The 13,592-nt window shown below is 40.9% G+C and overlaps 1 protein-coding gene across 1 annotated transcript in view; it reads left to right on the top strand.

The window, feature by feature from the left end:
* Window positions 1–13,592, top strand: part of ADGRA3 (adhesion G protein-coupled receptor A3) — a 96,077-nt gene that overhangs the window by 63,635 nt on the left and 18,850 nt on the right. The window contains exons 11-14 of the mRNA XM_037529999.2: window positions 1,665–1,826; window positions 3,729–3,932; window positions 12,331–12,544; window positions 12,719–12,927. Coding sequence (XP_037385896.1) covers window positions 1,665–1,826; window positions 3,729–3,932; window positions 12,331–12,544; window positions 12,719–12,927 — 789 coding nt within the window. The remainder of the gene's footprint in view (window positions 1–1,664; window positions 1,827–3,728; window positions 3,933–12,330; window positions 12,545–12,718; window positions 12,928–13,592) is intronic.

The following is a 13,592-nucleotide window of genomic DNA, read 5'->3' as shown; positions in this document are numbered from 1 at the left end:
ATGTATGTATAAATAAATAAATAAATCTTAAAAAAAAAAAAAAAGAGTATAAATATAAGTTGTTCCTGCCCTGAAGAAGTTAACATGAAAGATAAAATTAGAACAGAATTGTGATGCACCCTGGTAAGACTGTATGTAATAAGTGATCAGATGGGGGTTCAGGGATTTTTAGAGGGGGACAGACTTTCAAATGCATTTCTCCTCCAAGAGAGACCTAGTTGGGGATTAAAATGATAGAAAAGTCACAATAAAATAGAAGAGACAGTGTTTCGTGGATGCTTGCCATGTGCCTGGCATGGTGTGAGGGACCTTGTATTTATTAGAACTTAATCCTCATAGAGGATTAAGAGCAGACTTGCCCTTGTCCTCACTTTAGTAATAAAGGAAGGTTTGAGAGGCTGAGTGTCCAGCCCCTCGTGGTCAGGATTTGAGGTTCTTGTCTTCACCCATGTACTTTATAAATTTGTTTCACCCCTTGTTCCAGGTTTGGGATCTGGTAGATTTCCACAGATTCATTGTTGTAAAGTGACCCATGGGTGGAAGGACTGAACTTTTTCCAAACCTACCCCAGCCTTCAGAATCACACATCCTGGGGAGAGTGAGTCTTGGATACAAAACAGGGTGGAAAAGCTCAGCTGGAATCTTCTGGGATGATAAAAGATGTCTGCTAAGCCAGCCTTGGCTTTCTCGCTTGGCTTTGTGGCTTAACGACTTGAATGTTTACTTCTTGATTAGAGGACCAGCCAGCTCATAAATGCTCTGATCCCACTCTGGAATGCTTTTGTTGTGCCTTCTGCTATTGCCCTCCCATGAACATTTTGCTCAATAATAAGCCCCCCCCCCCCCCCCCCCGGACACCAGCGTGTCTCATCCGCTGGACTGTTTAGGACACCGCTTGGGTGCAGGGCAAACGGCATCAACAATAGTCAGGTGACATCTTCTGGCATTACCTGACAGATGTTTACCTCTGTGAGTTATGAACAGAGCTAATAAAACCAATTCAGTAAATGAAGCAAATAAAACAAGCATTGCAAAACTGAGAACCTCTTAGGGTCCATTATTTCACAGTGCTGGCACTTAAAGCAGGTCACTGAGTTGGGAAGAAGGCAGACTTTCACTCGAGGTGGAGGAAGCCATGTGGGCAGAAGCCCATGCAGAGATCTGGTGCGTGTGGGGCAGCTCACAGTAGCTGGACATGCCTGGAATTTTGAGCATGAGAAGATACCAACAGGGCAGGGAGTTTGTAATTCTTAGTAACAATAAACTAATACACAAAAAGAAGTGTGTGTGAATGGTTTTCAGGTGTTTTTTTAAAAAACAATTGAGGTGTTTTTTACTCTGAGATCATGTGATGTCTTTCCCTTCCATGTGGGGGTCTCACAGGCAGTTACCCTTCCTCTCGGCTCCAGTTGCCCCTGCCAATCTTTCGCACCAGTGATTTTGCAGTTACTAAAGTACATTATTTTGAACTAAATACTACCGATTCGTAATTGAATGTGTTACTCCTATCCGAGGATATTTTGATGAGAAACAAGTAAAGTGCCTGGTGTCTTGTGAAAATGTAGACTGAAGGCTGTTCTTGGTGTCTTATTAGGATTTTGATGATCAAAAGATAGTCTGTGTTGATTATAAAGACATTTCTTTTCCCTCTTGCATGCCTGCAGCTGGGTGATGTGATGGTCGACATTGCAAGTAACATCATGTTGGCTGACGAGCGTGTCCTGTGGCTGGCGCAGAGGGAGGCAAAGGCCTGCAGCAGGATCGTGCAGTGTCTTCAGCGCGTCGCCACCTACCGGCTGGCAAACGGGGCTCATGTTTATTCAACAGTAAGTGTGACCATCTCCTCCAAGTCTGAGAAAAAGATGCATCTAAAGCAACTCACCCAGAAGACATAGGCCTTAGTCAAGATAGGGTGGATATTTTCTGTTAATGCTGATGATTACAGCATTTTCTGCTTTCACACATTTTAAAAGCAGATTTTGCTTCTGAGTAATCTGTTCCTAGTAGCTGGAAATTACTTTCTTATTCTCTAATTTGATTGGTGGTAACCGTGTCATCCTCTAAGCTCTACAAAACAAATAAGGACACCATAGGATTGCCCTGTTCTCACCTGCCCACGTTACGTCCTAGCTGCTAATCTGTTCTGTTTCTGAAAGAATATTCTGAGATATTTAGGATGTTTCTAGTTGCTTGCTCAGGCTTCATAGAACTGGGATGCCCTCCAAACCTTCATGAACCTAATTTGTATTGTTAGTCACTACCAATAAATACTTAACCATATGTGTGTGTGTGTGTGTGTGTGTGTGTGTGTGTGTGTGTGTGTGTGTATGTACATGGTACCGGGCGAGTTCTGCCTTATTTTTTAATTTGTATCTAGTCCTTCTAATAGATTTTTTTTTTTATTTAAACTTTTTTTTTTTTTTTTTTTTATAGAGGCATGCTTTATTTATTTGTTTGCTGGTTTGTTTGTTTGTTTTGTTTATACATGCACTGGGTACAGTCAGAAGCGCGGGAGGGCGAGAGAATTCACCAGAGCCAGAGCGGGGAGCAGAGCAGGCAGAAGGACCGAAGTACACTGCTGAGGGGAGCAGCGGGCGGCAGGAGAGGTCTGCGCGCCATGTGGGACCCTCCTCTGGTGGCCGGGGAGCAGCCGGGGATCGAACCGGCGCCGTAGAGGCCGCGCGCAGCTTCGCAACCCAGCGCTCAACCGCTGCGCCACCGGGGAGGCCCGCTTCTAATAGATTTTAGACAGCTTGCACCAACTTTTTGTGACTTAAAAAAAATCATCAAAAAGAGGACTTGGTTTAAAACTAGCACTTAGAATGGTACCTAGCCTAGTCTAGGCATAGGTTAAATCATCCTGTAAGGAAAGAAAGAGGCATCTTAGTGTTCTTAGAATTTGAGGTAATCCTGTCATCTTGCTCCACATGGAAGCTACAGCTTTGTCCCTTCTCGCCCCCTTTCTGGTCCTCTCTGGCGTGGTTCTGGATGGAGTGGTACTCTACCCTCCCAGTGTGGTCTTGGTGGCAATTTGGGTTGATTGGTACAAACTTTTTGGTGGATCCCTGGATTCAGTCTCTCTCTTAAATTCCTTACAATCGTTGGGGAAGGGAGCGTCCTTTTTTCAGGTGATATTTCTGACCTGTTTTGCTTTTAAAATCTGTTCATTGCCTACTACCTGAACTAGTACCTCCCTTCCTTTGGGGATAAGCAGCCGCGGTGTCAGCCTGTGTAAAGTTTTTATTGGTGAAAATTAATGCAAAGAGCTAACGAGGTCTCCCTGGAAAATAACAGAGTGGACAAGGCACGAGATGGTTGACAGCGTGCCCTTTACAAGCCTCTCCCACACCTGCTCGTCCTGCATGCCACCATCAAGTGTCTCTACCCGATTTTATTTTTTTATAAAACACTTCTACGTTTAGCACATTGTTTCTTACAAAAGCTCTTCAAATTAATTTTAACTGACTTTTCTTTCATGTCCAAGCTTCTATACCTCATACCTCTGACTTGTTCCCTTTCTTTTCCCAGATCTCCTTTCTATTTCAGAATATCCTTTGTTCCCAGCAACTTTTTTTTGGCTAGTTATTTCCATTGGGTTTTGCTTAGTAAGAACCTGAACTTTGTCTCTTAACTTAAGTAGATTATTACATGTTTGAAAAGTCTTCAAAAATGCTTTTCCTCGAACTACGAATCTTCCATAACTTGTTCTATCTGATTGATTTTTGAAGTACTCACCCAACATCGCGCTGGAAGCGTATGTCATCAAGGCTGCTGGCTTCACGGGGATGACATGCACCGTGTTCCAGAAAGTGGCTGCCTCTGACCGCTCGGGGCTTTCTGACTATGGGAGGCGGGACCCAGATGGAAACCTCGACAAGCAGCTGAGTTTTAAGTGCAATGTTTCAAACACATTTTCAAGTCTGGCACTAAAGGTATGTTGAGTTCATCATCATGTAAGACTCTGTGAGAATACTGCTGTGCAAAACATCTTCTTGAAAGCTATTTTGCAAGCAAAGATACTGGTCAACTTAGAATTCCTGTGTTGTAAAGTATAGTCCATCTGTCCCTGCACCCCCCTTGAATGTTTATATTGGGTCAATACAGTGAATCACTGTGGAAGTTAAAATATACATACATACATACATACATACATACATACATACATATATATATTTTTTTTTTTTGAAGGAGAAGTGGTTATTGTGATTGATTTTGCAGTTATTTTAAAAGAACTTCAGGCCAGAAAGGGCCATGTAGGACTTATATGGACTTTACTTCTATTTTATGACTGATGGCTAGAAATGAATATGTTGATACCACCTATTCAAGGTTTTCTTTGACCTTAAAGTTCATTCTTATCCTGGGCCTCCCTGGTGGTGCAGCACGTTGAGTGCAGGGCTATGAAGCTGTCCACAGCCTTTGCAGCACTGGTTCGATTCCCGGCCGGCCAGGGAGATTCCCACATGGTGCGGCGACCTCTCCTGTCTCACCCACTGCTCCCCTCAGCAGTGTATTTCGGTCGTCTGTCTGTTCTGCTCCCCACTCTGTCTCTGGTGAATCCTCTCAGTGTCCCACGTCTCTGGCCTGTTCCCCAGCTCTTGTATGAAAATAAATCTTTAAAAAAAAGTTCATTCTTATCCGCCTGGTTTTTAAAGTTATGAAGATATTTTCATGGAACTCGTAAAACCACTATAAGCCCTTGTCTCTTCCACTGGGCCCCATGGAAGAGTCAGTCTCCAGCCTGGTATTTAATCAGACAAATTCTATGTCAAGACTTTTGGCAAAGAAGTGGAAATAGGTGATATGTCTTTAGAAAATGTAGATTTTATTGCAGCAAGCAAAAAAGGTACATTTTCATTGGTTTCTACAATTTGGGATTTAGCTGTGTTTCTTTGAAACAAAGAGCCAAGGTACAATGGTAACACTGTCATGGAGGCACGTCTTTTCAGTGACCGTTGTATTGCCGTGAGTAACTGTTCTCTCTGAGTCTCAATTACACAGTGCTTTCTGGGTTTTTGGCTAGCCCCTGAATAAATACCACAAATGGCCCAGACATTTTAATGGCTGCTTAAGAAATCGCTCAATGGGTGCCCTGGACCGTTCTGGGTGCTCAGTAAATATTGGGCGAACGAGTGAATGAAAGAATGTGTTATTTCTTACCCCGCTGACCTCTGTAAGGAGAGCTGATTTACTCCCTTTAGAGATAGCCCGTCTTCCCACTGCCCCAGGATAATCTCCGCTAGGTCAGAATGGCTAATGACAATGTGGTTACTGGGTGCCATATATTCGGAGGGAAATAGGCATGATTGATTTGTCACTGTTGACCCTGGCAGAGTGTGTGCTGCCCCAGCCATGCTCCTGCAGACCTACCTTTTTCTTTCTTATGTCTTTTCATTGGTAAAAGCACAACTGAAATGGCATAGAAGCAGCATCACACACAGGCCCAAGAGAGAGGAACATGTGTCTTTGAGGAACACTTAAAATTGATGAACCATTCTATCTCAGATGATCATAGTTGGTAGAAAGGGATTAAAAATGATGAAACCCTACATTTCATCAATTTCACAACCTGCCCCTCTGGGTAAAGAGAGTTTCTCCCTGCTGAAGTAGAAGCCTTTAAATGAACACTCAGATTTGTCAAGTTCATAGCATTCTATCCTTTTAAGATCATTTTGTGGTCAGAAAACCAAGGACACTGCACGATTACTCTTGCTTCATAGACGGACAGGATTGAACTGAGTGAGGATCATTTCCTTCACGACACAAAATTCGTTAACATTCTTAATGTCAATAGCGCCAAATGTCTTACCATTTTAATGGAGAACTTTATATTTTAAACTTTATAATTGGGCAATTTTTATTTCTTTTGCTTATGCCTTTTCTTTTTTCTTTGTGCTTTGACTGTTCTCACTAGACAACTTGAACATCGAACAGTGGATTATATTACCTTCGAATGGCAGAATGTGCTAGCATAGGAAGATCCATAAAGACCCCTTCCCTTGATTGTCAAAGAAGGCTTACTTGAGTTGCTTCCTGCTCATTCCTTGAATCTCTGTTGTCCTTTCTTTACCACCGCCACAGCCTGGCTTGGCTTCCCCTCTGTATCACCTAAGCCATTATGAACTTTTTAGTTTCTGTCTCTAGCCTGTTCCTTCGAAACCTATCTTTCTCATGTACACTGGTCTAGCTGAGCATGGCCATGTCAGTGCCCTGAGCCAGTTCGTACAGTATCGAAATAGCACCAGATTCTTTACAAGTAGCCATTGCCCCATCCAGAGTGCATCTTCAGCTCTAGTCCTGAGTACCTCCTTGATCCTTTTACTGGGGACACACCCAATCTGTGCACCCCTCAGCCACTGAAGGCCTCCAGGGCCGCCTCCTCTGAGAGGCTGTATAGATCTTGCTTATGTCATTTTGAGTTGTTAACATTGCCAGCATTAACTGTTAAAACTAAACTAAAACAAAGCCTGGCTGCAGAAAGGCTGCTCCTAGAAGCAGGGGTGGAGATGGGAACAAAGGTGGAGACCCCCTGTCTATGGTGGAGGGATAGGGGTGCTCTGCTGTCGGGTGGGGTGTGGTGATTCACATCTCAGGAAGTGTGAGCCTGTCCCCGAATCACATGCAGTGCTGTAAGCCAATGTGACTACAATAATTAAAAATAAAAAAAATATTGCCAATATTATCCCTGGATCTGCCCAACCTGGAAGTTGACTTTGCAGATCTCCTGGTAAATACTGTGCATCTTTCCACAGACTGTCCCCACATCTCTTCTGATTTCTCCTCCCTTTTGTCCAGTGATAGCCAACTTCCCTTAGTTCTTTTCCCAACTCACTAGCATGAGTCTTAGGCTAGGCTCATGCTGATTCTTCCCAAATCCCCTGTTCTTCCCTCCCTCCCCTGCTCATTACTTGTGTGCTAAAACCCAGCAGGACTATCACCTTCAGGAAATCTTAACCTGATGCCATGCATTCAGACCTCATCACAGTATTCTTCTCCTTACCTTGCACAGAATACTCTGCTCATGTCTCTAAAATTGCATGTTCCCTGTGGTGCCAGTGTGTTTCTTTCTTCATCCAGAGACTGAGGTTTGCTTGAGGGGTGGTTGAATTCCAGTGCCAGCCTCATTCATTGGTCAATGGGAGATGGAATTGCCTGTCATCTGACTCTTAAAGCACCCAATCTAATTTTCTTCAACCAAATGTTTCCATTGTTGGTACCATAATTCAGATGTTAGCATGTTTTTTTTTTTTGTTTTTTTTTTAACTAAGCTTTGAGAAATCATTGGTGTTTTGAATTCATTCGTAATGTAGCCACAAAGAACTGATTTGTCGAAGTACTCTTGACTGGAACTTACTAGTTTTTTCTCTTCACATCCTGTATTTCCCTATCTCAGAAGTCTAGTCTGTTAGCCCAGCTGAAGTCCTTTGGTTTTCTAGACATATCGCGCATGCCTTTGTTTCTGTCCTTTGTGCCCTTAGCATTACCTCTGCGTGGGAAATCCCTGCTACCTTCCCCCATTCAGATGACACCTGATTTCTTTTCTTCATACAGAATTTATCATTGTCAGGTAGTTCCAAGTGGTTTGTTCATTTTCTAGAATGATTAGCATCTGATATGACATGGTGAGTTGAGATATAATGAGAGGCCAAGGAAGATGGTGGTTACCATAGTCACAAGAATGTGGTCTCTCTGCTACCACCAAACTGCTTGGGTTCATGCTCTGTTCCCCCACTTAAAAGCTGTGCAAACTTGGGCAAGTACCTTAACCTCTCTGAATGTCAGATGTCTTTTGTTACAGAGGAATCATGAAATGGCTACTAATATCAAAAGTTACCAAGAATTAAATGATGCAAATATATAATCATTTGAAACAGTGCCTAAATGTTCACTCTTGTGACTATTTTAGTGTCATTTTCTCTCCTTTGTTGGGTTATGACTTTTTGAGGGCTGGGATCTTGACTTACCTCATTGTGTGGCTCTGGACACAGAGTCACAAAACATTCCTTGAAATGTTGATGATTAAAAATTAATGGCCAAACTTAATTAGCAAAGAAAGGTAAAAAATTAATTCTAAAATCAAGCATAATCCCTGTTAATCTTCTGCAGCGAGATAATCAAAAGGTGGTAGACAGTTAATAACTAATTGCATACAAGAAATAATTAGGATGTATCATAACATCTATCTGCTTAAAATTGAGGGAGAAGATAGTCAAGAAAACTTAATAAATTAGTATTTTATTGTTTTAAATCATGTGCTCTTGGACACACTCCAATTTTAGTGTTTGAATTCTATACACCAAAACAAAATTAGGATTTCAGAACATTTTAATTGCACAGTAGCAGAGTCCAGATTGATTTAAAAGATGTTGAAATGTAGCAGAAGCCTTTGCATTAAGATCCCTCATAATATCTAGCATTTTCTTTTTAGTCTAATGTCACTGCAAATAGGGACAAATACAGGAACTTAGCAAGTCAGGTAATAAAAGCTCTGGTGACAGTCACTTCGTGTGTGTTCATGCTTGATCAGTTGTTAGTATTAAAATTAATACCAAAACTGAACTGATGAAGTTGAAGTGTGACCCAGTTCTAGATAATTTTTTGGCAAGTCAGTTGCTTTAAGATGTTTCTCTCTCCCTAGTCTCCAGACAACTACTGCAAATAATAGTAAAAACATTCACTCACAGATGTGTAGACTTTGTGATTCTGTGGTCCCGTTGGTCCTCAGAACCATTTGTTAAGAGGATTCTGACAACATGTGACTGATGAGACTTCAGCGTAGACAGGATTGTGCGGTTACACTCCGATTCCTGGTCTTTGTTCCAGAGCCATGTCTTCCTCCCCATGGGTGGTGTGTGATCTTCAATAGTAAATACTGGAAATCAAATATGTGCACATCCCAAAGGACTTTTGAGAGATTTTTCTAATTTATTAGCTCTACTTTGTGAGTTTCCATCTATTTCCGTTGCTATAATCTATGCACTTAAATATATGTTTAAATGAAATTTTAAACATTGTGTTTTTTGTCCTAAGGCCAAGTAGCAAACAGATATAATCATGATAAATGTAACAAATAAGTATTCCTCAGTGATTTTTTTAAAATTAGATTTATAACCTTTCCTTAGCAAATGATCAACACTTCTTTTAAAGCAATTAAATAAGTTTTGCTTCTCACTGTAAAAATCTAAACATTATTGATAGAGTTGCTGTTTGCTTTCCAGAACCCCTGGGTCACTATGTTTGTCCACCCAGGGAAGCTATAAGTATTATTGAATAATGCTGTTTATTGGGCTCTGATGATCTCTTAGAAGCCATAAGTTTTTGCCAGCTTTGAATGTGTCGCTCTCATCTGTTAGTGCTCTGCCATACAACTGAGTTATTTATTTGTTGTTGTTTGCTTGGTTTACAAGATTAAACTTGTGCCGAAGACCTTTTATGACTCCTAGAAATCACAGATGTTATTTTCTTTAGTTTTCATTTAGATTAGATATGACTTCCTTTTTAAATCATTTTGATCTCTCATAAGCAATCCTTTCCCAGAGAGTTATACCTTGTTTTTGGTTCATGTTGCATACACAATAGAATAATCTTGTGAATTTTATAGTACTTAAGTTTTAGAAAATGTTTAATATATGTCATACTTTATCAGGAGTTTGACGTTTTAATTGACTCTTAACTATTGATGTGTTTTTTTTTCTTTTTTGTATGCCTCATTGTATACTTAAGAAAAATGTATGTATCTAATAGAAATTTGCTAGATAACAAATAAATTTATACTACATTTTGTTTCCTCATTAGGATATATTTGTGAGAATAGTAGAAATCCTATGTCTACTAAATATTTTATTGGCATCCTCCATTTAAAAGTAATAGTGAAACTGTCAGTATTCAAACTCCCAAAATAGTTTCAACAGATACTTGTGGGTTTCTGTTCTGTCCTAACATTATTTTAAGCATAGCAGTTGAGAACTAATTCTAAACTTAATTACCTGCTGGAATAAAAATTGTTTTTCCCATAAACACACCATATAGCTTTTCATAAATTTCTTAAGTAGTGGGCTACTTCTGTCAAATACAAATGCCAGGAAGTTTGTTAATAAGGGGGGTCAAAATGATATTTTCTACACTCAAAAGTCCTTCTGAAACTGTTAAGAAACAGACAGTGGCTCCCCTGTGCCACTGCAGATGTTACCTCTAGTGGAGATGTGTGCAGAATGCCACTGAGTGTAGAAGAGGGGGCAGCTAACATAGAAGCAGCAACCTGAAGAGACATGAAATTAAGCATCCAAGAATCGCCTTCTTTAAAGACTTTGTGTAGTCTTTTTGCATTGTTCTCAACCATTCTCATCTTCAACTTTTATATTGCCATTGGAATTATCTCGCCCAAAATTAATCAGAACAGTTCAAGAGTTTGCCAGACAAAAGAGTAATGGAGCCTTTCATTTAGGAACACCCACATGTGCTGTGTGCACAGGGGAATAAAACAGATCTCAAACATGGGTAAATTCAGAAATAAGCCAGAAGGAGAAAGAAAAATACTAGACAGTGTCACTTATGTATGGAATACAGAGAACCCAAACAAAGGGTCAAAGACAAACATTAAAATCAACCCTTGAAAGCTAGCTGACCTTGGAACAGAGACATCCATTGCAGGAGGGGCAAATGTGAGAACAGGTAGGGGACGAGCACAAGGTCTATGATAGACTTTGATGATGGACCATGGGTGCTTGGTGGTGGGTGCCAGTGGTAACTATGCCTGAGAGGGAAATCCTGTACTGTCCAAACACTAACAAGGTACCAACCAATGGTACTTCAAAAAAAAAAAAAAAAAGTAAATAAAACTTTTATATTTTACAAGGCTTAGTTTATTTCATACCATGGGACCAAACACAGCAAATTTGTATACACAGATTTTTCTGGTTATGGCAGAAAATATTTCTAGGCAACAGTTTGTCTTCCTAATATAGTACCGGGAAACATTCATTAGCTGCTTGCTATTTATTTTGGTGATCATTGTATTAAAAAAAAAATGCCTTTGCTTAATGCTTGAGTGTTTGCCAAATAAATACTTGAAAATTAAAAATATATATTTATAAATACACTGTTTCTGGATGATAGGCTGTAATATAGGGAATGTTAGAAGGTGAATTGAAGACTTCTTAGTCAAATGACAGGGCGCACTTAGGGTCTGGAGCGAGTATTCTCTGAACATCAGAAAACAAAAGTGCTGTTTGAACTGAAAGGATACAGGGGCAGATTTGATTCTTTTTTTTTTTTTTTTTTAAGATTAATTTATTTATTTATACAAGCACTGGGTATAGGCAGAAGCGCGGGAGGGTGAGAGAATTCACCAGAGCCAGAGCGGGGAGCAGAGCAGGCAGACTGACAAAATACACTGCTGAGGGGAACAGCGGGTGGCAGGAGAGGCCTGCGCACCATGTGGGACCTTTGCCAGTGGCCGGGGATCGAACCGGCGCTGCAGAGGCTGCGGGCAGCTTCATAGCCCAGCGCTCAACCACTGCACCACAAGGGGAGGCCCCAGATTTGATTCTTAAGAGGAAATTCTGCAGGCAGTATTTATCACAGTGGAGGAGGAGAGGTTGGTGCTAGGAGAAAGTCTTTGATGAGTTCTTAAAACAAGGGAGTTTTAAATGATAGTTAATTGCTTGCCTCTTGGTGTATAGATTTATTTTTTTATTGAATGCAGGCTTATAATTAAAACATTTCTAATTAATGTCTGAAAACATGATCAATCAGCATTTTTCCTTGTTCCCATTTGTTACTATGTTTTTTACATATAATGTTTTTTAGTGTCAGGTAAGCTTCAGTAAAATTAGAATTTGCTGAATTTCACCTTCTGTTATATTTTTCTTTTGTCTGAAAGTTTGATTCCATCATAAATCACCTTAAAGTTCCATAAGCCCAAATTAATTAGGCTCATATTAATGAGAGGTTACAATTGTGCTTATTTACTCTACCTGTCATTGCAAAGTCGACATAGAGATCACTGATTTCCTTGATTTGTTTTAAAGCTGTCTGCCTCATCAATAGGGAAAATTCACTTTGTCATTTATAAGAGTTCCTTGTTTATTTCTTTTAAGTCTTTGCAATCAAATCTGCATATCTTTTGATTTTATGCTGCTTTTGTTCTTGACTATTATGTATTGTTCAGACCTAACAATTAATGGATAATTTGTTTTAACTATTAAATTTTGCATGTATATTTAAGAAATGGATTCAGCATCTGATTAGAAAACAACTCTCTGAAACCTGGTTTTTGCATAACTAACATCTCATCTCTTCCCTGTTTTTGTGCTCTGATTTTATTTTCAGAATACCATTGTGGAGGCCTCCATTCAGCTACCACCTTCTCTCTTCTCACCCAAGCAAAAAAGAGAGGTCAGACCCACTGATGACTCTGTCTACAAGCTTCAACTCATCGCATTCCGCAACGGAAAGCTCTTTCCAGCCACTGGCAATTCCACTCACCTGGCTGATGATGGAAAACGGCGCACGGTGGTCACCCCAGTGATCCTCGCCAAGATCGGTGCGCGCGCGCGCCCACGGGGTCCCGTAGTCATCCAACATTGCCTGGAATCCGCTGCTCCTAAAAATGCTTATTTTTGTTAGATCATTCCAGAGCACCCATTAGTGTATACGTTGACATTTCATTGCTTATGAAGTTTGTTTCTGGATCCTTTTCCTGTCCTGTTCTCTCCAGATGGTGTGAATGTGGACACGCGCCACATCCCGGTGAATGTGACTCTGCGTCGCATCGCACATGGAGCAGATGGTGTGGCCGCCCAGTGGGATTTCGATTTGCTGAATGGACAAGGAGGCTGGAAGTCTGACGGGTGCCATATCCTCTACTCGGATGCCAACATCACCGCCATCCAGTGCTACTCGCTCAGTAACTATGCGCTCTTGATGGTAAGGCGGTTGTTGAGTCGATGCATGCACACCGAGTGTTCTCGTTTCTTCCCTGTGCCAAGTTAGGCTCAAATGAGGTTTTTTGTTGTTGTTTTTAAACGTTTGACTTAAACTGTTCCTTTTAATTACGTGCGAGGTGATGTTGGGTGTGAATCTGGCTTTCAAGGCAAATTGACTTACTACTAAGTGAAATGTTCAGGATTGAATCTGGTTTTAAGAATTTGCATTAGACTTTTTTTTTTTTTAACATTTTGAAAGGACAAGTGTAGTAAGAAAAGAGAGGTGGGGCCTCCCTGGTGGTGCAAGGGGTTAAGCACCACACTATCAAGCTGTCTGCAGCCTCTGCAGCACAAGTTCGATCCCCGGCCCGCCAGGGAGCTACCCACATGGTGCAGCAGACCTTTCCTGACTCACCCTCTGCTCCCCTCAGCAGTGTATTTCAGTCAGTCTGCCTGTTCTGCTCCCCATTCTGTCTTTGGTGAATCCTCTCACCCTGGCATCTCTGGCCTGTGCCCCAGCTCTTGTATGCATGAATGAATAAATCTTTAAAAAAAATAAAGAAAGAAAAGAGAGGTTCCTGCATAGTCACAGGAAGGCAGGAGAGCTGCTGCTTTCAACTTGAAAAGTAAATCAGTTCAACTAACTTTAACTTTCTGGTTATTTGG

This window comes from Talpa occidentalis, unplaced genomic scaffold (genome assembly GCF_014898055.3).
Source record: "Talpa occidentalis isolate TD23 unplaced genomic scaffold, MPIMG_talOcc4v2.1 talOcc4.6, whole genome shotgun sequence".
Classification (NCBI taxonomy): Eukaryota; Metazoa; Chordata; class Mammalia; order Eulipotyphla; family Talpidae; genus Talpa; species Talpa occidentalis.
The sequence above is the reverse complement of the archived record's forward strand: the minus strand, read 5'-3'. Positions and strand labels throughout refer to the sequence as shown.